The sequence below is a fragment of the Panthera tigris genome, chromosome B1, assembly GCF_018350195.1.
Source record: "Panthera tigris isolate Pti1 chromosome B1, P.tigris_Pti1_mat1.1, whole genome shotgun sequence".
Classification (NCBI taxonomy): domain Eukaryota; kingdom Metazoa; phylum Chordata; class Mammalia; order Carnivora; family Felidae; genus Panthera; species Panthera tigris.
This window is the reverse complement of record NC_056663.1, coordinates 14,676,586-14,703,568: the sequence shown is the minus strand read 5'-3', so window position 1 is coordinate 14,703,568 and position 26,983 is coordinate 14,676,586. Positions and strand designations below refer to the sequence as shown.

Below are 26,983 nucleotides of genomic sequence, written 5' to 3'. Positions count from 1 at the left end.
AAAAACTTTAAGTGAATAAGCAAAATCTCTGGATATTGGTTAATAATAAAATCAACAGATTCACAGATACTGTCATGGGAATATTGGTAGTACAGTCTTATGTTTCTATCTTAGAAATGGCCCAAAGTTTAGATGAACCAACTATCGCCATTTAAGCCATGGAAAACAAGCTTACCATATACTAATCACTATTCCAATTTACGTTAACTAACTGATTTAATCCTCACAAAACACTAAGAGGTAGGGACCATCATTATCCCCACTTTACAAGATGAGTAAACTGAGACACAAAGAGGTTAAGTAATTGCCCAGAGCCCCACACTAGTAGGCTGGAGAGCTGGAATTTAAACCCATGAAGTTTGGCTCCAGAATTTACGCCCAATAAAATTATTACTTCTATCATATATTTCTAAAGTCATTTTAATTATGTACATTAAAGGAATCCTTTAAATATATACATATTTTTAAAAAAAAAAGCATTCAGAAATGTTTAGACATCAAAATGATATATATCTCTAGTGTGAATTATGTCATTATATAAAACATAACTGGTATAGTGTATAATATAGTATTTTGTTTGAAATTCCTTAACTGATTACTTAGCCATTAAAACTGAGGTTGGTCTTATGTACTAACCGGAAAGGATGCCTCACATATACTAGTAAGTAAAAAGAGCTAACTATAGAATATTATGTACCGTATAGTCTCAAAAAAAGAAAACCTACCAAACCATGATGAACGATTTCCCTTAGGAAGTCCAGGTGGAATATTTTCATTTTTTACTTAATAAACTTGTGTATTACTGACATTTTTTTCTGACGTACACATATTACTTTTGTCATTTAAAGCATGTTTTAAACAAATTTCATCACTAACCTCAATTTTCTTCCCCACATCTTCAGTTTTGGCAACAAATTTAAATAAAAACTTCCTCGTTTTACCAGGAACTAAGCACATCTTTCCCTGGGTCAAATTTTCTAAAACTTCACTTGCTTTAGTTGCTTCTTCGATTACGCAGAACTGGTTATATTCCTGTAAAAGAGGTCAGCAAGGGTCACTGTTTATACACAGCAAGTGTCCCATGTTTTGCTCACACTAAACAAAAATGATTCGGAGGTTGGTAAATTTACCTGCAGTATAACTAAAGCATTATGAAGGGTGATTAATGGGAGGTATTTTACGCCAAACGGAAACACTTCTCCACTCACTGCTGCCACAAGGTAGAGACAATTCACCACATACAAGCTGATTTCTGAAAACATTTACAAATCCCAGAGAAGCAAAGATTTATTCTTTGTTTCACTGCACACTACTATCTACTATCTTTTTTAAAAAGAGCTTTCTTTTTACATGGCTTCTGTGACATCCTTCTTGACTACTTCCTGTTTTTCCCTCAAAGGTCTTTTCTTCTTCTTGTCCCCTTAATTCAGAGGCTCCACAGGCTCAGTCTTCGGCTTTCCGTTCTACTCTCTTTATGTTCATTTCATTGCAGAGTTTATCCATTTTTACGTGTTCCGTACCTCTATGCTAATATTTCCCACATTAAAAACTAACACTGTCCTATTTCCTTAACCAAAAGTTCATATCCACAAATGTCAAGAGGTTAATTCCACTACCACCCAAATTTAGCATGTCCCAAACTCAATGCACATCTACCTTCCTAGAAGAGCACACTCCTTCTGTGATAAACAGAGGTGAGAATAAAGGGAGAGGACTGAAGGGAGACCTCTTTCTTGTGCACGTCTATGGAATCAACATTCTCATCCATTCAGTAAACAGCAAGAACTTCCCAAGAGCTGTCTTCTATCCCAGCAGATGAGTTATCTTACAGAAAATTCTTATTAGTTACGTTTAATACTTGCCTTTGAGTTTTCATTTCTATCCCATGCTTCTGAAACCTAAGTACTACTTTTTTTTTCTTCTGATTCAGATCTTGAATTTCAAATAACACATATTCAGAATATAATCTAACTTTAAAAACGAACTGCTTTACATTTTAACATTTTAAATTAGTTTTTAATTAGTCTGTTTGTTGTTTAAGAAAAGGGGGGAAAGAGGGGCGCCTGGGTGGCGCAGTCGGTTAAGCGTCCGACTTCAGCCAGGTCACGATCTCGCGGTCCGTGAGTTCGAGCCCCGCGTCAGGCTCTGGGCTGATGGCTCGGAGCCTGGAGCCTGTTTCCGATTCTGTGTCTCCCTCTCTCTCTCTGCCCCTCCCCGTTCATGCTCTGTCTCTCTCTGTCCCAAAAATAAATTAAAAACGTTGAAAAAAAAAAATTTAAAAAAAAAAAAAAAAAAAAAAAAAAAAAAAGAAAAGGGGGGAAAGAAATGGAATAGTAGGATATTAACAGCAAAAGTACAATAAGAATCTCTCTATTCATCCTCTAATTCCAGATTTAGAATATCTCCCCAAAACTGTCACCATCGAGCAAAAAAAAAAAAAAAAAAAAAAGTATCTGACCCAGGAGAGCTTACATGCTAACAAGGAAAACCAATGACTTACCAACGAATCACACAGACAAAAATGAAACCACAGGTGTGGTAAGTACTACAGAGGGCTACGGCCAGGAAAATCAGCTAGGCAGGGGGGGTGTCCCTGAGGAAGTAAGGCTTTTAAGGGGATAAAACATGAAAAGGAATTAAGAAGAAGTAACATCACATACTCCTGTCCTACTACGGTGTGATCTCAATCACATGTGGAATCTGTAACTCATAGAAACAGGGTAAAATGGTGGATGCGAAGGGTCGGGGTATAAACTTCCAGTTACAAGACAACAGGTTCTGGGATCTAAGGGGCAGCATGGCGACTATAATTAATAATGCTGTATTACATACTTGAAAGTTGCTGAGACAGTAGATCCTAAATGTTCCCACCACAAAACAAAGGTAATCATGTAAGGTGATGGATGTTAAGTAACTGTGGTCATATTCTGCAGTATATGCGTTTCAAATCATCTTGTAGGTACACTTTAGCTATAAAATGCACACACAAATGAATTGCTTTTTGGTGGGGCTGGGGGCAGGGGCTGTCCTTTATTCTTTACCCTGTACACACACCCAGCAATCCAGACTTCTCTATTCATAGACACCTCCCGTAGCCCTTTCTTCCTTCCCATCCCCACCGACAGCGTCTTCATCCAAGTCCTCACACGTTAGTACTGGGAAGCACACTAAAAAGGCTCCGGTTGGTTTCCAGAAGATCCTTTCTATTTTGTCACTGGAATAAAGTGTCTTAAATTCTAAGTTTCATGCTCTTGCTTTAAAGTCCTCAAACTAGGGGCACCTGGTTGCTCAGTCAGTTAAACATCTCACGGTCTGTGGGTTCGAGCCCCACGTCGGGCTCTGTGCTGACAGCTCAGGGCCCGGAGCCTGCTTCGGACTCTGTGTCTCCCTCTCTCTCTGTTCCTCCCCTGCTCATGCTCTCTCGCAAACACAAACATTAAAAAAATGTTTTTCATATACAAATAAATGAAATTCTCCAACTACTCAGAAGGAATCTTTGGGTAATCGTTCAAAACTGAATGAAGCACACCGGTCTGCAGGTGACCCAGGTTCAGCCAACAGATTCTCTTACGGGGTTACTGCTCAGTTGTGAAGACAGAAAAATCTAGTAAAGCAGGTGAAGCTCTTTCTTTACCACTGTCCAATAAATAGAACATGAATAAGTGAATGAGTAAAGAAACCTTTAAATGCGCTGAGCTCGAGTTCCTGTAAGCCACGGAGCCCTGCCTCCCACGGGCCCCTCGCTGCCCACACGCCCGGAACGGGAACGCCTGCCTCCACCCGGCGTTTGCAACTGCCAAGCCTGCTCCCCCTCTCATCTCTTTATAGCTCCCTTCATCTCATCTTCATTCTTGAAACTTCCTCCTTCTTCTCTGGCACGCCTACTCTAACTGTATTTCTGGCTTACGCCACGTAATTTAGTCCTCGTTACCTACTAGGGCAATCTGTGAGTCAGTCCTGGCCCCTGCCCCCAGAACGCTTCCATTTCAACAGAGCTGACATATGCTACACGTTCGCAGGCTCACCTCGATGCTAAGAGCACTGTAACTCTCATTAAACGCTTGCTGGTTAAAGGCTCCATGTGCTTTCTGGGGGACCAGAAGATAATTATCTATTATGTGAGCTTATAATCGGAATATTTGGAATGTAATCAAGTAGCTGACCACACTGTAACACACTACAAAAATGTGCAAGTGTATATAATCCCGGCCCTGCAGAAAGAAAAAGCTGCTTATATGTGCACACACAGAAAACGTCTAGACTGTTCAAGAAGTTACTAGCAATGACTTCTGGGCAATGGAGTTGGACAGAGCATGCTTACTTTTCATTTTATATCCATCCAGTCCACTTTACTTTAACGCCAACCGTTTAGTAGTTTTATAATAAAAAACCAATACCGTTGTTAGAATACAAAACAAGTGATTTAAAAACTAAATTACATTCATCCTGAATAGATCTCATTTGAAATTCAAGTTATGCATCACAAAAGATAAAGTTCTTACAGTTCGTAAGGATGCAATAATAACAAAACTTAAAGAAAAGTGTAAGAGTAAGTAAAACTTGAATGGCTGATACAGAAGTGAGAACTATAAATATATTTATTTTCAGATAGAGTTTACTAAAGCCCATTTGTTACTATGAAACCATTATGACCTAAAATTCACTAAGCTCGTTTCATCTAATTTAAAATAAGCTACATTAAGATATACACATGCTAGGGGTGCCTGGGCGGCTCAGTAGGCTAACCGTCCGACTTCAGCTCATCTCACAGCCATGGGTTCGAGCCCCGCGTCAGGCTCTGTGCTGACAGCTCAGAGCCTGGAGCCTGTTTCAGATTCTGTGTCTCCCTCTCTCTCTGCCCCTCCCCCGCTCATGCTCTCTTTCTCTCTCAAAAATAAACAAACATTAAAAAAAATTTTTTTTAAAGATACAGGGTAAAAATACATTAAAAGCGACCGTTACCTGATTATTGAAGCTGACACAGAGCTTGGAAAACCTAATGGGATGTGGACAATCAGCCTTCAGATAGACATCACACCGCACAGGAACATCAACATGAAAACTTGGGGCGTGAAACTTGGCTTTGCATTGAACTAGAAATAAAACAGAGAGAGCAGAGTCACACAGTACAAGACCGTCTAGACAAATTATTCTGATTCGCACTTACTCTTCAGAAAGGAAACACCTACATGGGATATCCTTCTCTTTTTTTTTTAAGTGGGTTTTTTTTTTTTTTTTGAGAGATAGAGAGCATAAGTGAGGAAGGGGCAGAGAGACAGAGTCACAAGTGGTTTTTGTACTGACAGTGCAGACACAGGGCTCAAACTCACGAACTGTGAGATCATAACCTGAGCCAAAGTCGGATGCTTAACTGACTGAGCCACCCAGGTGCCTCTTTAATTTTTAAATTGTTTTCCCTCTTTTTATTTATTTGAGAGAGAAGGAGAATGAGTGGGGGAGAGGGAGAGAGAGGGAGGGAGAGGGAGGGAGAGGGAGGGAGGGAGAGAGAGAGAGAAAGAGAGAGAGAGAGAGAGAGAGGGAGGGAGGGAGAGAGAAAGAGAGGGGGAGAATCCCAAGCAGGCTCCATACTCAGTGCAGAGCCTGATGCAGGGCTTGATCCTACTATCCTGGGATCATGACCTGAGCTGAAATCAAGGGTCGGACACTCAAGTAACTGGGCCACCCAGGCACCCCTACACTGGCATTCTTACTGAATTCTGCGCTTGAAGCATTTCAACACATAAATGTAGTTCACTTAAAACAAAACAAAACAAATTTAAATAAAACACAACTCCAAAACTACCTTTAATTCTAAAAACATAGTTGCTGGGGCGCCTGGGTGGCTCAGTCGGTTAAGCATCTTACTTCGGCTCAGGTCATGATCTCACACTCCGTGAGATCGAGCCCCACGTCGGGCTCTGTGCTGACAGCTCAGAGCCTCGAGCCTGCTTTGGATTCTGTGTCTCCCTCTCTCTGACCCTCCCTCGTTCATGCTCTTTCTCTGTCTCAAAAATAAATAACCATTAAAAAAACAAAAAACAAAAAACAAACAAACAAAAAAAAAACATAGTTGCTCCTGAAATGTAACGAACACAGAATTTTAAAGGGAAAAAAACCATTTTGTTCTTTTTAACTTATTTCAAAATACCTGCCCAGGCATTACAGAATAAACTCTTTAAATAACTGTCTTTTCAAATGCATTTCAAATCACATCTAAAGTACAAACAGGCAAGGTAGATTTTAATACGTAAACTATTTAAAATTCTGAACATCTTTTTAAGTCAATGGTGAGGGGAAAAAAAAAAATCACAATTTTTATCTATAGAATGACGTATTTTGAGCATTCTTTCTTTGACTTTCTTATTTATTATTCTCTATCTATTCATTTCGTAGCAAAAAGGATAACCTCTCTGAGGTAACAGTGTAGATGCCAGCTACCCACCAAATGGCACAAAGTCCTGCACTCCTATTGTGAAAACATTGCTGCCGGCCAGAGAAACTCGGTCCGCCCACAGCTTCTGAGCCGTTTTCACTGCTAAGATATCACAGTCAGGTTCAGGATCAGGACTTTCATTCTGCACCAACACAGAGCACAATTCATTCAGCCAGTTACAGAAAATACACAGATACAGATCTAGGTATACATATCCCCAGGACATATTTTATACAAAGAACTCCAACCTACCATCAAAACATTTATGAGGTTCTTTTCTATCCGAGATTTCTGGTCATCCTTCAGAGTGGAAGCTAACATGAAAGAAGGAAAAAAAGCTACAACTGTAAGATGAGCAAGTAAGTCTACTAGCCCCACCGAAGGGATCAAAATACCATAGAAAAAATATGTCTTCGGGGCGCCTGGGTGGCTCAGTCGGTTAAGCGTCCGACTTCGGCTCAGGTCACGATCTCGCGGTCTGTGAGTTCGAGCCCCGCATCGGGCTCTGTGCTGATAGCTCAGAGCCTGGAGCCTGTTTCGGATTCTGTGTCTCCCTCTCTCTGACCCTCCCCTGTTCATGCTCTGTCTCTCTCTGTCTCAAAAATAAATGTTAAAAAAAAAATTAAAAAAAAAAAAAAAAAAAGAAAAAATATGTCTTCTAAGACGGCTAAGCACCATTCCAGACGACGTGCAACAGCACAGCTTTCTATGTTAGCCCCAATGCTCTATATACTTGCATTTGAACTCCATATGAAGAAGCGTTTCATGTCACGTTTAAAAAAAAAAAAAAAAATAGGAAGAAGAATTTTGTTCTTCTCGACTCTCATGAGACCTCGACTACAGTAAGTTCCATGAAAGTAAGAGTCCCTTCGCTTGGCAAACTGATCTGCACATGGTAAAAGTACTATCAAAGATTTGAGAATTATTCTTTCAGTTCGAAGAAGCTTAAAGATGCTGCATAATTTTAAAGCATCAGAATTTTACTGTAAGAGCACCAAGTTACCTCTTCCAAGGAGTTCTAGGGAATAAGTAATGTAATCTTTTAACTGGGCCATGAGGTAGGAACACTTCAGAGCTGTAGTCAATATGGACGTGAGCAGGGTCCACCACCCTTCGCTCCGATAATCGCACATCACGTAATCCAGCAACCTGTCAGAAGGCAAAATGTCAGACATGCTGAAACGGAGTCACAAGAAAGGGCCTAAAGACTCCGTGGAGAAAATAACGTGCCTTACCCATGTTATATACGTGTCAGAAAACTTACTGAAATAGTTTAACAGGTATTTTCACATTTAGCTAAACGTGAGGTTTCCTAAGACTTTGAGAATGATTGTACCAACAGATAGTACTTGAAAAAAATACCGCAGAAATGGAGTTTAATAGAAATAGAAACATGGAAATAACCAATCCTTCAAAACAAATTTCTCTTCTGATTTTGCTGTAAGGTAATCGGATTACTTAAAAAAATAAATAGGGAACAGGACTCACTTCAAAGCTTTGGTATAATCCTTTGCATAATAATATTCCTCTCCCATTTGAACCACTGTAAAGGAAATAAGATTTGTATGTGTATAATTTTAAGTTATTCAAAGCTGCATGAAACTGTGGCATATTATGGATACATACTTAGATGACTTTTCATTCTTGGACACTTATATTTCTTAAATTGTGCAACAGCATTGCTCAGAAGAGTTATTATTATTTCCTGTTAGAAGAGAGAAAAGTGTGAAACATTCCAATAAAAAGAATCTCATGTTTTCCTCGACTATTCCAAAACATAGTTTAGATTGGGAAACAAAAAACTTACAGAGTGAACAACACTTCTCTCCTTCAGCTGAATGGCAAGAATTCCCACCTTCTCTTTTTCAGGATCAGAAAGATCAAAACCTGTGTAAGATAAGACGCAACCCATTTTAGATAGCTCATTTAACATAAATCCTTCATAGGCACATTGGATGTGTATACTCCTTGAATCCTTTACTTTAATATAACGTATTTAAGATTCTTAGACGTTCTAGAATTTTAAAGATCCTAAGAGACAGCTTTATGAGCATGGGAACTTCTCTGTGATCTCTGTTCTGAAGAGAACATTACTGAATTCAGCATTCTCTTGCCTAGCGATATCAACCACCTGATGAATAATATCAATTATCATTCTCAATACAGAATACACTTTCTGGAGGTTAAAGTATATAATTGCTTAACAGTTAAAGTGTGATTGCCACAAAAATTGCTAAATTAAGTACCTATCAAACACAAAAAAGATACAGAGAAATTTTTAAGGAGATACAAGTTAATACTGTTTTAAAATATCAAATCTAATAAATCACTAAAGTTAACTGGAATTAAAATATTTAAATAGCCTAAAGTGGCTTATTAATTGTGACTTTAAGAGATGCCCGAATGTTTTAATCATACTCACATCTTTAATTAGAAGTTATTCTAAGATGTACTGATATAAATAAAACATTCTAAAAACTAAAGAACTGAAAATCTTTAAGATGCTTTAAAAAACACATTTTTGCCTCAACATAATGTGTTATGGCCTATATAGCCAATGGAAAAACTGTGATAGCAATTTGTGCCTTTTGAGGTTGAGAGAAAAGAAAGGAGGGAAAAATTATTTACTTAGTACTCCTTGTCGCCAGGATCTCTGTCCATAAAAGTCAAGAACACCTGTTTGTGTTTCTAACGGATCAGGATTGGGATACATCACAGAAGCCTGTAAAGTAAAACACAACCCTAAATAAGAGTTTATGTAGCCTCTCGCAAAGCAACTCTCTTCAGTCTTTGACAGAATAAAAACATTTCCAAAAATACAAATACCAAATACATGTTCAGATATCATAGTTGTGAATACTTCAACATACACTAAATTTTCACAAAAATTGAAATAAATGTTTCACTTAATATTTAGGCAGTATCATAAAAATTAAATTGAATAAATCAGTCTGATTGTGACAAATGATTTCATAGTAGCTAACTCTTCTACATTTCCTTTTCATCTTTGCTAAAATAAACCAATAAAAATGTGTTACAAATTATGCTTGATGTTTATTCCACACATATAAGTGCTTTTGTGCAAATGAAAATACAGTAATGTGACAAGGAGTTTTAAAAAGAAGACACTATTTTCCTTCCTTATCACTTGTGTATTCAATCCTGGTATTGTCTGGGGAGGGATATTTTTGGCACCAGAATTTGCAAATTTATACTTTTTTCTTTTTTATAATTTTTTCCCTCTGAAACGGCACAGAGATATAATGCAAGTACATTGTTGAAAAATACAGAAAACATCCAAAAGGAAATGAATAAAAATTTAAATTACTTATAAACCTATTACCACTATTGACAATGTATACATTAGTCTTCCAGATTTTGTACACAAACATTTATTTGTTATTAACTGGAATAATTTTTCAACCTGCTTTTTTCCTTTAAATACATTCTGTAAATTTCACATCATTATCCTTCTGAAACATTATTTTTCATGGCTGCCTGCTGTTACATTTTAACAAATTCTCTATTGTTCATTTTGTTATTTATATTTTACATTATAATTAATAAATCTGTCTGAAGAACTTTATAATTAAATCTCAGTATTTATCTCTTAGGATCCCTTATCTGCCTTAGACTTCCTGAAAATGAAAATCATATGCAAATAATATGGTAGAAAATAGTCTGGTTATATCACGGTTTAAGGAAAAAAAAATCCAACCTTTTAAGTACTACTATGCAAACTCTGTTTTTGGACCAGTTTTTTAAGTAGTACTGTTAATAATATTCATCTATCTTCAGAGAAGAAAACTGTAGATTTTAAAGGACAAAAACTGATACAACTATACAAACGTAGATGTATTTAAACATGTACGCGCCACGTTATTTTAAAAGTGCTTCTGGGGAAACTGGTATCTAACTATAATCACCCACGAGAAAGGCAAAATGAAATGTTAAGAAACTGCAATTAAAATTCTGCCACAGATTCTTAAGAGTTTTCCACAGAGAAAAACCTCAGGAAGAGAAAGAAGTCCAACGTCATCCTCTCTGGTGGGTCAAAATAAGGCACATTCCTCCAAAGTCCTTCAAACTCCTACAGCCGTGATCAGTGGAAACAACACAATGGAGTTACGTTACGGCACAGACTAAACTGTGACTTTTTTTTTTTTTAAACTGTGACTTTTATTTGAAAGTAATTTGCTCCTGTCTAAATCACTAACTTATTGTCAATCATAAACTGGTTCTTCACAGAAAAACTTCTGCTTAATCCACAGGTGAAAATTATTTTCAGGCTAAAACTGAAAATAATCATAATCCCTAAAACTATGAAAGATAAAAACGGATGATATTCAAAGGCTTGGAAAAAAATGATCAACATTAATCAGTCTTATCTTCCTTCAAGAGAAGGTTAATCCACTTCCTAAATGCCACGTAAGCCAGGAGTTGGTAACTTACCTCATGGTTACAGAGGGTTTTTGCAAGTTGCTTCCGCTCCTGGGCATAGTATGCTGCCTGCTGGTAATAGAAACCAGGATTCTGAGTTTGAATAGCTGTCAACCCTAACTTAATAGCTTCATCAAATAAATCTCCAAAGGCCTGGAATCTTAAAGAAAAAAAAAAAATCAAGAAAAAAAAGATGAAAAAGAAAAAGGAAAGAAAAAGAAGCTTACTTCTAATAATTATTCATTCTCAAACCATAACTTCAGCAGACTGTGTTAAAATAATACTAATGAGGAACTGCAAATTTTGGGGGTTTCTTTGTAAATACGAACACACACTAACTATAGGCTATAGATAAATTCTGCGTTTAAGTCAACTCTTCTGTACTGGCAAACCTTGATAAATATACCATCAAAGTGTTATGTCAACATAGTTCCCACCAGTCAGAAACATCCATGTTTCTGGGAACAATTTCACTTTGGGATTGTTAAACATCATTCTCAAATAGCAAGTTCCAGGCCAGCAGGGCTTTTGTTTTATTCCCTGCTATAGGCTCAGTACCTAGACATGTGGCAGAAACTCCGTAAATACACGTTGAATGAGAGAGACGGTACCATGAATTAAGTGATTTCCACTAAGGAATTCTATGAATCAATATCTACCATTACTGGAAACATACTTATGCTAGATCTCTAAAAGCCCACTTACTGACAAAAAGCTTAGCTCCATGTAGAACTTAGAGTCCATGCTAATTCCATCCCTCCAAATCCCAAGTATTGAAAGAAAAAAAAAATTCCAAAAGTACAATTTAAAACATACTGTTTCGACATCCATGCGGCGTGCTCAAAAGACAACTCTGCGCTTCCGATTTTTTTCTTACACAAGTCTATGTGCTTTCGGAACTGAGCGATTGCGTCCAGTGGGGTGTTGTGCTGAAAACACAGCCTGCAGATCTGCAAAATGTGGAATCAACCCCAAAATAAAGAAGAAAATAAGGTCAAAAGGTATATTCATTTAAAAATATGTAAAACGTGAGACGCACTTTAAAAAGACTATGAAATTTCCTCTCAGGTTCTTGGCAACGGAATTGATTTTCTCTATTAGAGTCGTTATGCTAAAACCAGAGGTTATGTCTCCTTGATGAAATAAAATTATTCCATATTTGCACCGTATACCTTAGAAAACCTTCTTAAAAGTATAGAATAGGGGCGCCTGGGTGGCTCAGTCAGTTAAGCATCCGACTTGACTCAGGTCATGATCTCACAGTTTGTGGGTTCGAGCCCCGCGTCGGGCTCTGTGCTGACAGCTCAGAGCCTGGAGCCTGCTTCAGATTCTGTGTCTCCCTCTCTCTCTGCTCCTCCCTGCTCACGCCCTAACTCTCTCTCTCTCTCAAAATAAATAAACATTAAAAACAAAAAAAGTGTAGAATACACAAAAATTATACTCAATGAAGAACACAAAGGTTGGTGAAAATTAAATACCACCTCCCCAAGCACAGACTATAACTGTCAGAAAGCTAAAGATTTTTCTGTACCACAATTACAGCACAATGGCCTCCTTATCAAATAAGGATTACAGAAATTCTTGAAAGCTTTTTATTTGGAAGGCTATTTCAAAACAGTAATAATCTACATCGACATAAGGTAAAAGGAAAAACAGAAGAAACACGGCCTAAATTTATTTCCATATGCTTATCATCAGTTTTTATTTGTAAGGTACGAGGAATACATGAAAAGTTAAGTCTCTCATCCATCCCTGCCCCTCAGCCATCCAATTTCCTGTTCCAGAGGCAGCCAGCTCCCAGTATGTTTCAGAATATAGTCTCTGCACAGATAAGTGTGTGGTCATTTATATATAACTTATCATTTTTAATAAATAGTTTCACAATATGTTTAGTGATTCACTTTTTTTTTTTTTTTTTACCTAATATTCCATATCAATAAGTGGAGCTGTCTCATTCTTAATAGTTATAGAATATTCCCTTGTCTGGAGTTATAAGTTACATTAACCAGTCACTTATTGCTGGGTTGCTCCCAATCTCCTCCTACACAAGGTGCAATAAATATCCTCACATGCGTGACTTACAAGTCTTATTACTAGCACATACATTAGATAAATTTCCTGACATGGAATTGCTAGGTTAAAGGAAACACCCCCTTTCAATGCATATAGTTACTGCGAAAACCTTCTCTATAGATGTTGTACCAGTTTACATTTACACAAGGAATCAAAGTGTCTATCCGCCCTCACGTCACCATCCCGGTGTTAGCCATCTTTAAAACATGAATGTGGAAAGATTAAAAGCAAAACAAAAACCCCTCGCTTGCCTTCTGCAGGCATCTATTTCTACCACATACAATCTGAAAATGCTCAAATAACAGGTATAAAAGTTTCCTCCGAGGTGAACAGATACGCCTTTTCTATGGCTGTGCCATTAAACCAAGGGAGGCTTACATAGTTTGAATGTGTTGCATCTTTAAAAATTCACAAATATAGGCAGCTTTCTTCTCTCTCTCTCCCTCCTATTCCCACTGAAAAACAGAAGCCCCTCGGGGCCCCTGGGTGGCTCAGTCAGTTAAGCGTCTGACTTCCGTTTCGGCTCAGGTCATGATCTCATGGTTTGTGAGTTTGAGCCCCAAATCGGGCTCTGTGCTGACAGCGTGGAGCCTGCTTAGGATTCTTTCTCTCTCCCCTCTCTCTCTGTCCCTCCCCCATTTGCGCTCTGTCTCTCTCAAAACAAATAAATAAACTTAAAAACAAAAACAAAAACAAAAACCCCTCCTAAAGGAGTCTTACAAAGATAAAACTGCCCTAAGGGAGAACTCTGGGACCCATAAACTCGAAAGCAAGCATTACAGCCGGTTCTGCTACAGAACCATCGCAAGAGGAGAGCCTAATTAATCAAATACTCACTTTTCAGAGCAAGTAACTAATACGGATTTTCAAATTTCAAAAAGATAATCTAATGTTTAAAGACATGTTTTCTTCATTTGGAAGTAGAACCATTACCTTGTAGTTTATAAATCCTGCCATTGTCTTAATTTCCAGAATATTAGTTTCATGGGCTCTCAATTCATGCACAAGATTATAGGCGGTCCTATAATTCCTAATGCAAACATGGGGAACATGGTTAATTATGATATAAGTAAATCTCAAGAAAAGATTCCCAAGAACAAATTATTAGAAAAAGGAAACATTTCTTAGCACTGAACAGTTTAGGAATAACTTATACATATCCATCTGAAATGATGTTGATTACAAGTATGTGGGAGGAATCAATGACTTTTCACTAAGAACAGAACCATTGCAAGTGCATTGTTCTGTCATTAACGTCTGTCAATAACTGATAGAAAGTAAGTTGAAAACGAAAGTGGGCAACTGTCCAGAATTACGTTAAAAAGTCAGCATTCTGTTAAAAAGAAATAAGCTTTTTTTTAAAAGCACCATTGTGAGCTTCTCCAATGAACAGAAAATTGTAATAGCACAGAAGGTGCTAATCGAGACAGGGCACAGGTCAACAGCTTCTAAACCCAAGTATGTCTACAAGTTCAGTGGCCACTGCCGATCTCGGGCACCGGCTGGAGAAGGGGGAGTGGGCTGAGACAGGAGAGCCTGCTAGAAGAATGCCTCCCCTGAGGATGGAAGGGGATGAGAAAATCTCCAGGCTTCTCCAAAGACAACTCTTTGCTCCTAACTTCCCCTGGTAAAATTTGTCTTTCCAGAATTACCTTTGAGAAGACTTAGAAGTGGTACCATGGGTACAAAGTGAACTACGTTGAAGCCAGTTACCATCCCATGGAGTTGCTGACATTTACACAACACAATCTGGTGTTCCCCACCTCAACAATAACAAAAAAGATGTTTCTGCAATATTCCTCTGAATAGTAGATTGACTTTTGTTTCTCTTATTCTTCTGCCCTGCACACTTAGCCTCTCTTCAGTTTTTATTCCTATGTTACACTGCCACACTCAACCTTTAAAAACTGAGTTAAAGTTAGAAAAAAATGTTTTACTAAATTGTGCTTAGTAAAAGCAAAGGAATAAAATGCGTAACCACTACCAACACATACACAACTACTCTTCAAAGCTCTAAACAGAGCCTTCGAATGAAAAATGATGCTGAGATGTATAAACTTTAACAAAAATTTAATTAAAAACAAAATCATGGGGGCCCCTGGGTGGCTCAGTCGGTTAAGCGTCTGACTCTTGGTTTCAGCTCAGGTCACGATCTCCCCTAGTTTGGGCAGCTCAGGTCACGGTCTCAGTTTGTGGGTTCAAGTCCCAGATCAGGCTCATTGCTGACAGCATGGAACCTGCTTGGGATTCTCTCTCTCCCTTTCTCTTTGCCCCTCCCCTGCTTGCTTTCTCTCTCAAAATAAATACATAAACCAAAAAAAAATTTTTTTAAATAAGTAAAATCATAGATTAACTAACTAAATGCACTATACATCTTCAGAAATTCATCGTATTAGATAAGGAATGTTTAACATATATTTAGCGGTGGAAGTCAGTCAACACAAAGATTTTACCGATTATACAAATAAGTAGTCAACAGGATGGGAAGAATTTTAATGTTTCTTTAGATCACAAAACGTAATCAAATTAGACCAGAAAGCTTTATGAGAGTATGAAATTTACTTCTGATAATAAAACGGAAATTCTTTTAAAATCTCAAAATATTATATTCCATTCATCTCTAAACGAATCAAATACTACATACACGAACCTAACCAACATAAACATTTTAAAATTAATTAAACTTTTGTTGAGATTCAGACACTGCCATTAATACGTTACTGTTAACATAAAGGTAAGAAAAATTTAGTTTGACAACCATTAAAAACTTACTTCAGGGCATTTTGTGTATCTTGTTTCAATTCACTGAAGAAAGCTATTTTGAACTGATGTCTAACAAATAAAAGCTGAAAAAAAAGAATAGAAAAAATATCATTACACATACTCTTATAATGTAAAAATTACGATAATGTTTATTAAGAGGAAACACAAAAGTATTCAAAATTAAAGATCAAGAATTACTCCAACAAACAAGTATAGTTAAGGAAGCTATAAAAATCTCTAAGAACTTTAAGGGCAAAAAGTAGAAAGAGAAATTAGTTTTTAAAAGCTTTTAAAAAAATTTAAAAGCATAGAAGCTATTTAAAAACATCAAAGTACTACAGACATTTAAAAAACTCCTCTAAAATAATCAATGATGAATGCTTCTATTATTTCCTTCTTTAGGAAAAATAATGTACCTGGTGTGTTGTCTTATTCAAAAATTCTTTATGAGATTTCACTCTTCTGATCTCAGTGTAGTAATAAGTCTGTGCATGTTCATAAAAGGCATTTTCTAATCTGTTTTAAAAAAAAAAATCAACATTCAAACACTAAAGTTATTTTAAACCAAACTATTCTCAAGAGTCATATTTGTAAGACCTAAAAGTAAAATCATGACAGAGATAATGTCTGTAGCTTACTTCATGATAAAGATAAAAAGCAAAATATCCTTAATTTCTAAATAAAAAATGTAAAGACCCCCAAAACCATTTAGTTATTTATAATCCACTCTTTTATTTTATACTTTTATAGGAAGTGTGAAAGAAACAGATATACAATATTCATTCAATTTGACTATTTTTTCTGATTTTAATATTTAAGGTTAAAGGATAAGAAAACTGATGGAAAAAAGGACCAAAAATGAGAACTGGCAATTGACAGAAGAGTAGCATTTACAGGATTCAAATCCCACTTTGTTCCCTAACTTTAGGATAACATAAGAACAAAGAAAATTTGACCACAGACAGATAAACAACTCAAAGCTCCTTTTGTGAAAATAAGTATGTATCAGAAGTATCTGCCTAAGGCATGAAAGAAAGCTAAATTCACAGTCAGATAAAGGCTGGACTTCAAGGCTTTTCCTCCTCGGAATAAAACACAATTTTGAAGCTGTATTCAAAGAGTGTAGGTACATCTGAGGAAAATATGCTAAGAAAAAAAATGGCTAAGCCTAAACTTTAAAAATTTGCTATTTTAAGGCAAGATTTTCTATTTTTAAAACTACACTTTTTAAAATGTTAAAATATGAAAATAAAGTTAGGTTCTAACTTTGAAAGAACATATGAATCTAAGCTGAACTATAAAGTCTTATAAATGGGTAACCTTTGTTTTGAAAGACAAAATACGATTAAAAAGAAAAAATCTGCTGGTTAGCATGACACTGATAGTCTACTGTCCTAAGACGAAGGCCTTTGGACTTAGAACACATTTTTATAAAAGAAAAATGCTTAACTCATGAGAAGCTTGACAATTCTTTTAAGTATTTTCACTTGAAATGATCAGTGAACCTCTGAAGCACAAGAGTCTCCTGATCACTCAACACATCACAGGAGTTTTATACACATTCTGTTTCTTTGACATTAAAAAAAACACATTAACCAGGGGGGCCTGGGTGGTTCAGTCGGTTGAGCATCCGACGTCAGCTCAGGTCACGATCTCAGAGTTCAAGGGTTCAAGCCCCGCGTCGGGCTCTGTGCTGACAGCTCGGAGCCTGGATCCTGCTTCAGATTCTGTGTCTCCCTCTCTCTCTGCCCTTCCCCTGCTCATACTCACTCTCTCTCTCTCTCTCTCTCTCTCTCTCTCTCTCTCTCTCTCTCAAAAATAAACATTTTTAGGGGCGCCTGGGTGCCTCAGTCGGTTGAGCGCCGACTTCGGCTCAGGTCAGGATCTCGCGGTCCGTGAGTTCGAGCCCCGCATCGGGCCCCTGTGCTGAGAGCTCAGAGCCCGGAGCCTATTTCAATTCTGTGTCTCCCTCTCTCTGACCCTCCCCCATTCATGCTCTGTCTCTCTCTGTCTCAAAAATAAATAAACGTTAAAAAAAAATTTAAAAAAATAATAATAAACATTTTTAAAAAATAAGTAAATAAATGAATATTTAAAAAACCTTAACTGAATCACTTAACCTTGTAGTCTATATACTTAATATGTACATCAAAATGTTCTGAAAGCACACAAATGAGTGAGGATGCCACCAGGAACTCTGCTAACTCCCTCCCGGATCAGACACTGAATATGAAGATTTACCGATATTCAGCATTACCCTCTCTCTTAAGATGAACTATCCATATGAGGAAAGGTGTAATAATGTCTTCCCTCACGTCCAGTGGACGGTCTTACCCCTGGTGCTCGCATCTCTATTTTGGAGGTCCTGGATCCAGAGCACTTGCTTTTTATATCAGTAATTTCGACACAGCCCTCCTTACTCAAATGTGGCATTATCCCCAGTAAGACCACAGCGGTTAAGGGCAGAAGCCACAGTTTCTGTTTCTCTTGCACCCACGATAGCACTGAATTTGAAAGCTGAGGAGGACGTTAAGGCGGGGTTTCTCAACCTCAACACCACTGGTGTTCTGGACCAGGTAATTCTTTGTTGTGGGCTTTCTTGTGCACGGAAGGGTGCAGAGCAGCACCCCTGAACTCTACCCACTAGATGCCAGTATTAGGAAGCCTCAGTAGGGGCCCTGATACATGTCTCCAGGCATTCCCAAATGTTCCCTGGAGGCCAAAATCCCCACAGTGAAGAATCAGTGGATGAAGGTGCAGGATGGATGGAGGACAATGGCTTTCTTAAGGAGGCTGCATGCGAACTCAGCCACAGAAGTGGAGTAACAGAGCCCAGAAAGGGGAGCTGGAAGGCAGGAGTCCTACAAAAGCACGGTGACAGGAAACAGCGCCGTGAACGGCGCAATACTGCACCGTACAGGCAGGAACTGTCAAAAGCCTGGAGAGGAAGTCCGAGGCCAGCTGGGGGGCTGGGATGGGCCTTGGTGGAGGAAAAGCAGTACGGGTGTGCTACCAGTTTCCTAGGTATCTGCCCCCTCTCTGTTCCCCAGAGGTCAATGCTCACAGTTGAAAACACAAAACGCACCGTCCTCTCCTTCCGCGTTCTGGGCAATCATGGCAATTTCAGCCTCAGCACCACTGATCTGACTGAGTATCCACACTACCTACTGTTTATCACTTTCCATGCGGAGATTCTACCTGCTGACTGCATCTAAGTTTTCTCGCAGTTCATCCTTTCGTTTGTTGCCTTTTCAAGCTCTCTACTGTGGAATTTATACTTCTCTTTCCTAAAGTTGTGTCGTTTACACACCAACGGGAATGACCTATTACTTCCTATAGGACATCACTTCCAGAAGTTTGCTTCTGAGACACAGGAACAAATGGAAGGGAACTAATAATCAAAGATTGACTACACTGTTCCTGAGTTTAAGAGGGACACTTACACAGAATGAAAAGGCAAACCATCTTATGGTCAAAATCAGTGAAAAGGTTCAAGTCTAAAATACAACCTGGCCAAAAATGTAATATTATAAAACTTCTCTGCGACACTGAAAGCTAGAAAACAACAGATAATGGTCACATATTCTGTGAGATATTGCTGTGTCCCCAAGTCATATGCCTTTTAGATACAAGGGATTTATAAAGAATATTTAAGAGGGGCGCCTGGGTGGCTCAGTCGGTTAAGCGTCTGACTTTGGCTCAGGTCATGATCTCGCGGTCTGTGAGTTCGAGCCCCGCGTCGGGCTCTGTGCTGACAGCTCAGAGTCTGGAGCCTGCTTCAGATTCAGTGTCTCCCCCTCTCTCTCTCTCTCTCTCAAGAATAAATAAAACATTAAAAAAAATTAAAACAAAAAACTGCAGTTGACCTAGATGTGTATATGGTGTCAATGAGGTAACGTTAAGTGGCAGTTCAGCATGTGTTGTACAATTACATCTATTTTCATATTAAAAGCCATGTTTGGACAGAAACTTAAGAAGCTGTTGTAGTGGTTATATTAAAGAACTGGAAAACGTTAATAATGGGGACTTTTCTTTTCACCTTATAGCTTGTGCACCGTTTATATTTTTTCCCATGAACACGTGTTTTTGTTAATTAAATGAATCTACACAGCCAATTTTTCAATGCTTCATGAACCATCTAAAGAAGAAACATTTTAAGATCTTGATTTACCTTATAATATAACCCACCAGGTGGTCAGTGTGGGGCAGCACAAACAGAGATTTTCCTGAGAGTTCACACGCATTACATAAAGCCGCAGCCCTTTCTGACGCCGTGACATCTTCCCCTGTTAACAAATCCCATAAAGATAGAGAAATAAAATGATTGGTGCGTTTTTTCTAAACGAATGGCTCCACAGATCTAAACAACAGAATTAGGAAGAAAAACTCAAACCCCCTTTCACCATGCCAGGTGGTCTCCTGGGATCCTTGGGGGCTCTCTGGGGTCCTCAGAAGTTACACAGTACATATCTGTTAGGAAAACCCTGTGGAATTTTCTACGGAGCCAAGATGGACAGGCCAAGTTATGCCAACAGAGATGCCACATAACTATTTCAAAAACCGTAACTAAAAATGGAAGCAATAATCCAGGAAAGTGGTTTCCAAAATGCCACAAGTTTCAAAAGAGAGACAAAAAACATTCTGGCCTCTCAAAGTCTTAGAAGGTAGAAGAAATAAGCATTTGAAACTAAGACATTTTCTTATAAGAAATTAGAAATCCTATGGCATTTTTCTTTGTCCCACTGCATGTTAAGAAAAAAAATTACATAAAGAATATAACTTCAAACAGACCTCAGATAACATTCTTTTTTAAAAGATCAAGTGAATAACTGTTTCATCAGTTGATAGATAGATGTCTACATGGTGAGGTAAGTGAACTAGGGCTGGGGGAGAATATTTTAATATTTAACATTTTAACATTAATTTTTAAAAACATTTTAATGTATTTTAATTCTTTTTATAATAAGCATTTATTGATGCATTATCTGTACCTTTTAAAGTGAACACACCATCTTTCCCGTAACTGAACGCGTGAAAGATTTTAACATCAAAAACTACACCTCCTGATAACATGGATGGGAAACATAAAGCAATTAATTCGTTATTAATTAATCTTTTGTTACCTGGGGGCAATGGAGTTTTCTTCTGAATCAGAACCACTGCAACTTTTGTGTTTCTCCCTTGTAAACTTTGCCTGCAATGGAAAAATAATAAAGTTAACTAAACATAACTTTTAACTTTTAAACAATGTATTCAAGACTTTACATAAAGTACAAGCTTGATGATTCAGGTGAAGGAAGATAAATTTCAACTAAAAACACCCAAGATTAGAGGAAATCTTTTCCTGCACACAAAGAAACCTCTATGCTACAATGATTGAGGTTTTAAAAGTATACTCTTGTATCGAGCTTCTAATCCTAACAAAAATCTGCTTCAAAAGCAAAGCGGAATAAACACTTTCGTGCAAAAGTCATAACACAACTTCTCTCTTTATAGCGATACATCATAGACTGGTCATCCAAAAGAAGTATTTTAAAACAGTAGTGGTGATAAGACAAGTGTCTTGTGAGACTAAATAGCAAATTAGGTTTTCTCTCCCCAAAATATCATACATGCAAGAGGAAAGCATTTGGAAATTCGGACTAATGTGTCTTCTAAATTTCTTCACACAGCTTAGCCTTGTACAAGTTAACGTGAAGCTGCCCGTTAGGAACCGGACAAGTTTCACTGGAGGGCAGCGCAGCCTGAACAGCTCTCGGCTGCCTTCGGTAAGTGCTGGTAAATAACAGACATGGGCAGCTAACGTGGTCAGTCTGGGAAACGGGGAAACCCATACCTGACAATTTCCACTCTGGTGGCGCACTCGGACTGCTTTTCTTTCCACTGAGGCTCGTCCCAGTCCAGTTCATAGAACACGACCACCAGGGCCGGCACCAGATTCAGATGTTTGTTCATCCAACCCGTCTTTAAGATCCCCTTGGGAATGTACCATTCGTAGGAAGTCCTCTGCGAACAGGGGCAAAAGCTGAAGAGACTTCTTTGATAAAGTAGCAGCAGAAGCCCCTGTTATTGAGTGACGGGCACTTTACGTGCCTTCATCTCATTCGACATACACACGACACATTTTTAAGATGAGGAAGCTCCGGTTTACAGAGATAAAGTAAGAGCTAACAAGCACCGGAGGCAGAATCTCAACCCTGGATCTGCTTGTTTCAAAGACATATTACCAGGATGGCATTTTGCCTTACTGTGCATGACAAAAGAAATGCAGGACAACTCTTAAATACAGAAATGTCATAGCAGTCACTTGGGTCAGCGCTAAGTGCCACATCACGGGAAAGAGGTGGTAGATGTGAATATTAGCCCTGAAGAAACTCGTGGAAACCTCTAATGACTTCCAAAGCACCCACACCGACTCAGACTGCTCCACTCAGGCTGATCCAACATCCACTTCAAGTGAGGAAAGATGAGGACAGTAAGGAAACCCAACACAAAAAGCTTAGGGACTCAGGAAGGAACAAGGAATGGGCAAATGAAAAGCTCCCTGCCCTGGAGAATGGATCCAGGACAAACGGGGGACGGCTGTGCTGGGCACTGGCCCTCCTGGACACAAACACCAACTAAGAACAAACATGTGAGCGCCGGGGTGCTGTGACTGGCATAAGTCCAGAGAGAGCTCACAGCTTCTACAGCCTGGAACGTAAAACAGTGTCTCCACTCTTCTCCTACACATAAGCAAAAGAATCGACTGGCGACCAGATCCACAGTTTCATCAAGGAGGTCTTACATTCGTGTTTTAAATCAACACCCCCAAGTGATGATGATATACTCGGTCCATAGACCAGTCTGTCAGAAACACTGCTCCAGGGAAAACACACACACACACACACACACACACACACACACACACACGCAGAACAGGTGGTTTATTCTGATGTCTTGTTAACTGACTTTCAGACCAGACCAACTCATAAGATTATAATAACAGGTGAATATATATGATTTTCTTTAAAAAGTAAATTGACACTGTAAGCACTTTTATTAGCTGCTATTATTAACATCATCCCATTATTTTTCTAGGTCAATCAGAGTCTCCACTACGATGTTCAACCTAAAAGTCAGTTTTGAACTTAATGCCTTTTCTCACTCCATACTATATAAATTGTTTTATTTTATGTAGAAGTCTCCAGGGACAGAAAGTATGTCTTTATGTCTTATTTAAATTTCTGTCACCAGACTATTGTATAGTTCCTAGTACCTAACACAAAGCAAGTGCTCAAAAAATATGTGTGTGAAATTGAACCAAACTGTGAAAGCCATGGATTCTATAATGACAACAGGTAATGATAAATGGAGAATGTGAGACCTTACTTTTAGAAGAGGACTTTATGGAGACTAGGGGTGATTTTAAGCAAGTAAAAACAAAAACAAAACAAACAAACAAAAAAAAACGAGGATAGAAAGCTTAATAATGATAACGTAATTATTCCCCTGGGGTTAAAAAAAAAATCATTAAATATACCTACAATGTAATACATACAAAAAGCCTTGGGTTTTCCTAACGCATCACTGTAACCATCGCTTTTCCAGCACAGACATCAGGAACAAAAAAAAGATACACACACACACACACACACACACACAGAGGAAGAGAGGGAGAGAAGGAAAGCCCTCACTCAATCATAACATCATTACCTTAGGTCTACATTTGGGATACTCATGGTCACCGGGGAGCACCTTGAAAGAAATCGGTACCCGATCAGCCCTCCGGTTGGCACAGAAAGCGTCCCAGACAGCTCGATGGACAGCATTATAAACCACATCCAGGCCCGTAAGAGTAACGAAAGCCATAGGCCGACAACATAATTCCACAGGGAAGTCCCACTGTGTGGGGCTCATGTTCAAGGTGTCACAAAAAATCTGAAATACAAATGTAAATACACTCAAAATGTTTTAAAAGTCCACACCCATATCTAATATAGGAGCCTCCACCATTTAAAAAATGTTACAAAAAGGCCAAAGACTTTGAGTCTTTTCAAGTGTCTGCAAACTGTCAAGCAAATACCAAATAGGAGAACAAAAGGGAAAACTTCAATTCCTGAATAACAAGTGGTACCATATTTTTTAGAAAATCTTTCCTATTACAAAGGTTGTAGTCAACTTCATGACAAATGGTGTTTTCAGTAACATCTCAAAATGCACACAGAACTTTGGGATGAGCAAAGAAAGCAGGAAGGTGATCAAATTAAAATCAGTTTCATGAGCGATTTTTGACATGAAGAAAAATAACCGCTGACTTACATATACGATAAATACAACTCTAATTTCTCTGTAACTGCTAACATCTAATTTCTGAATTCCTGGGAAATTATTAAAATAATATGCCAGTTATATAAATAGCTATGCTTTCACACTTTTCCACAATTAATATAAAATGTATTATTTAAAGGAATATCTAGAAGGGAAAAACAATGAGTGAAAACCTCTAGGAGGGCACATTTCTACTGCATCTTTCAGCTGAGAATCAGTCTATGAATCCTACTACGCACTAACTTTAGAAAAGCAATTATATAGGGGCGCCTGGCTGGCTCAGTTGGTTAAACACCTGACTCTTGATTTCAGCTCAGGTCATGATCCCAGAGTTGTGGAATTGAGCCCCACATCGGGCCCTGCACTGAGCACGGATCCTGCTTAAGATTCCCTGTCTCTCTCTGTCTCTCTCTCTCTGTCTCTCTCCCTCTGTCCCTCTTCCCTGCTCGTGCATGCTCTCTCTAAAATGAAAAATTTAGGGGCACCTGGGTGGATCAGTAGGTTAAGCAACCGACTTCAGCTCAGGTCATGGTTCATGAGTTCAAGCCCGGTATCAAGCTCCAAGCTGACAGCTCAGCTTCAGATTCTGTGTCTCCCTCTCTCTCTGTCCCTTCCCCCGCTCACACTCTGCCTCTCTCTCTCTCTCTCTCTCAAAAATAAATAAAACATTTAAAAATTTTTTTAAAAATAAAAGAAAAAATTTTAAATCTAGAGAAAAAAAAAAAGAAAACCAATTATGTAAAAACACGTTTACTCCAAACAAAATTGCCATTATATTTTAAAGATAATTTCTCATTTCCAAAATCACGTATCTAAAGTTTCTTTTAAGAGGTAATCTTCACCTGTATAGCATACAGAACTCAAACACAATTTTTGTGGAAAGTGAGAAGCCGTCACCACCTGATAACCAAATAATTTTAACTGAAAAGTTAATTAAAAAAAAAAAAATCATGAGGCTTCTCAAATTTAGGTACTGAAGGAAGAAGGGGTATTGAATAGATGATTTGGAAAGGTTACCAAAAATGATAAATGTCTACAAGAGATAGAAGTTTTAGAATTATTTAAACATACACTTTCCAGATAGGATTTAAGTGATGAGGGCCAAGTTCAGAGAAAGAAAAACTAGTTCTAGGGAATTTGGAGGTGAAAAATAAAGAGACGGCCAAAACACACTATCTGGAGATATGGAGGCCTTTGCTTTAACACCAAACAATCTAGATTAGAACCCTAAAAGGGCCATTTCCTTTAACATCCCCAGAGGCTCAAGAGAATTGGCTGTGGTCTTTGAATATGGAGAATTAAGGGGAACTAGAAATGAGTTAGAAAGCTCTAAATCACAGTGTGGGTCCAAGAGAAATAGAACATGAACCACATAAATAATTTTAAGTTTTCTACTCATATTAAAAAACAAAAAGAAACAGGTGGAATTAATTTTAATAATATTCTATTTAACCAATATGTCCAAAATATTATCACCTCGACATTAATGTAAATTGCTAATGAGGTATTTCACTTTTTTGAACTAAGTCTTCATTATCTGAAATGTATTGTACACTCACAGCACATCTGAGTTCAGGCTAGCCTATTTCACATGCTCAGAAGCCACATATGGCTACTGGCTATCATAATGGACAGCCCAGCTTATGTTGTTGTAATTCTGTCCCAAAAAAACTACCGTATGGAAACCGTGCCAGAAATTCTTGCCACCTGCTACCTTAAAAGCCTTTGGCACTTGAGACGGTACTGCTTATTCTACAGCACAGGGATGGGACTGGGAACAACACTGGCAAAGGGCAGGTGCAGAGGTTGTCTGGATCTCAGTGACAGCTTGTAGAAATTTCCAGATCTCCTGGAAGAAGCCAATGAAGCAACTAATAAACTGTGACATGGAAGGAGATGCAAAAGTCATAATGTGAACACTCTGGATGGGAGACCATGTAATGCAAGGGGAAATAATCTGGAAGCTGGCGTGGAAAATAATAAGGAAGAGCCTTGAAAAGGATGATATACTGCAAAGAAAGGCGACCTCAGCAAAGTGGCAGGTAAAACAAAACAAAACAAAAATATCCCAAGGTGGTCACTATTTTTTAATTTACGGAGGTTCGGGGTGTAGTGCATAAGGTTAGTAAGGACGAGATTCGGAGAAGTCCAATTACGAAACGATCCTAAAAGGAATAACAATTGGGAGCCAGGATGGGGCGGGGGCAGATGTGGAAAACGTGAAGCAACAACCCGACTTAAGAAGCTCCCATCCCCAAGGCTCTCAGTATTCTGCCCCAGCAGACCCAGAGGACAGGCGGAGAAATAACGCTGCAGCCCTCACGGCAGAGGCTGTCTTCCCCGTCTCCTCCCCCTCCCCTTTAAACCTGGAGGCCCTAGGAACAGGTGCGTCTGGTCTTCAGGGGCTAGAAGGGACATGCCAGGATTGCACCCGCAGACGCCGAAGGAAAACGCAGGCCCCCCACAACTAGCATTGTGAAGAGCTAGCTCTCTCCCTCGACGGTCTCGCCTGGCCCCGCAGGTCTCCCGGGCCGGACTCACCCAGGCCGCACGCCCCGGGCCCGCCGCAGCTGTGGCCGGTCGCCGCCGGCCGGGGGTGGACGAGGGGAAGCAGGCCGGGTGTCACGGAACGCCGGGGCCCGTCCCTACCGCCACCGCCCCAGAGCCTGTCCCCGCGAGCGAGACTTCCCGGTACTGCCTTCGCAGGCACAGGAAGCACTTTCCGGACCTGAGCGACAGCGCCGTACACCAACGGCGGTCCGGAAACTTCACGCTGCTCCACGGAACGTAGGAACACGCTCCCTTTCCTACGGGAGCAGGAAATAGGGGCGGGGAGAGAAGGAGCCAATAGGAGAAGCGAGGAGGGGAGGAGGCGGGGCTTCTGCCGCTACCGCCCTGCAGCAGCTCCCCAGTCTCCCCGGCGCCCCACCCTCGGCGGCCTCGGGCTCCCCGCCCACGGACCCC

At 39.0% G+C, this 26,983-nt stretch overlaps 1 protein-coding gene across 3 annotated transcripts in view; it reads right to left on the bottom strand.

The window, feature by feature from the left end:
- TRAPPC11 (trafficking protein particle complex subunit 11) overlaps positions 1-26,789 on the bottom strand; it is a 48,362-nt gene extending 21,573 nt beyond the window's left edge. The window contains exons 1-19 of one of the 3 annotated variants that reach the window (XM_042982942.1): positions 26,748-26,789; positions 23,405-23,629; positions 21,546-21,715; positions 20,833-20,903; positions 19,881-19,995; positions 16,126-16,225; positions 15,719-15,792; positions 13,880-13,976; positions 11,690-11,823; positions 10,886-11,033; positions 9,062-9,155; positions 8,241-8,320; positions 8,060-8,138; positions 7,922-7,976; positions 7,437-7,582; positions 6,686-6,771; positions 6,443-6,575; positions 4,963-5,093; positions 877-1,032 (exon numbers count right to left, since the gene is read on the bottom strand). In XM_042982942.1, the coding sequence (XP_042838876.1) occupies positions 877-1,032; positions 4,963-5,093; positions 6,443-6,575; positions 6,686-6,771; positions 7,437-7,582; positions 7,922-7,976; positions 8,060-8,138; positions 8,241-8,320; positions 9,062-9,155; positions 10,886-11,033; positions 11,690-11,823; positions 13,880-13,976; positions 15,719-15,792; positions 16,126-16,225; positions 19,881-19,995; positions 20,833-20,903; positions 21,546-21,715; positions 23,405-23,608 (2,073 nt within the window). In that variant the 5' untranslated portion in view covers positions 23,609-23,629; positions 26,748-26,789. Of the gene's footprint in view, positions 1-876; positions 1,033-4,962; positions 5,094-6,442; positions 6,576-6,685; positions 6,772-7,436; positions 7,583-7,921; positions 7,977-8,059; positions 8,139-8,240; positions 8,321-9,061; positions 9,156-10,885; positions 11,034-11,689; positions 11,824-13,879; positions 13,977-15,718; positions 15,793-16,125; positions 16,226-19,880; positions 19,996-20,832; positions 20,904-21,545; positions 21,716-23,404; positions 23,630-26,560 lie in introns of all 3 variants that reach the window. The other 2 variants (XM_042982941.1, XM_042982943.1) reach the window with 2 other exon arrangements.
- Between the last annotated feature and the right edge of the window lie 194 nt (positions 26,790-26,983).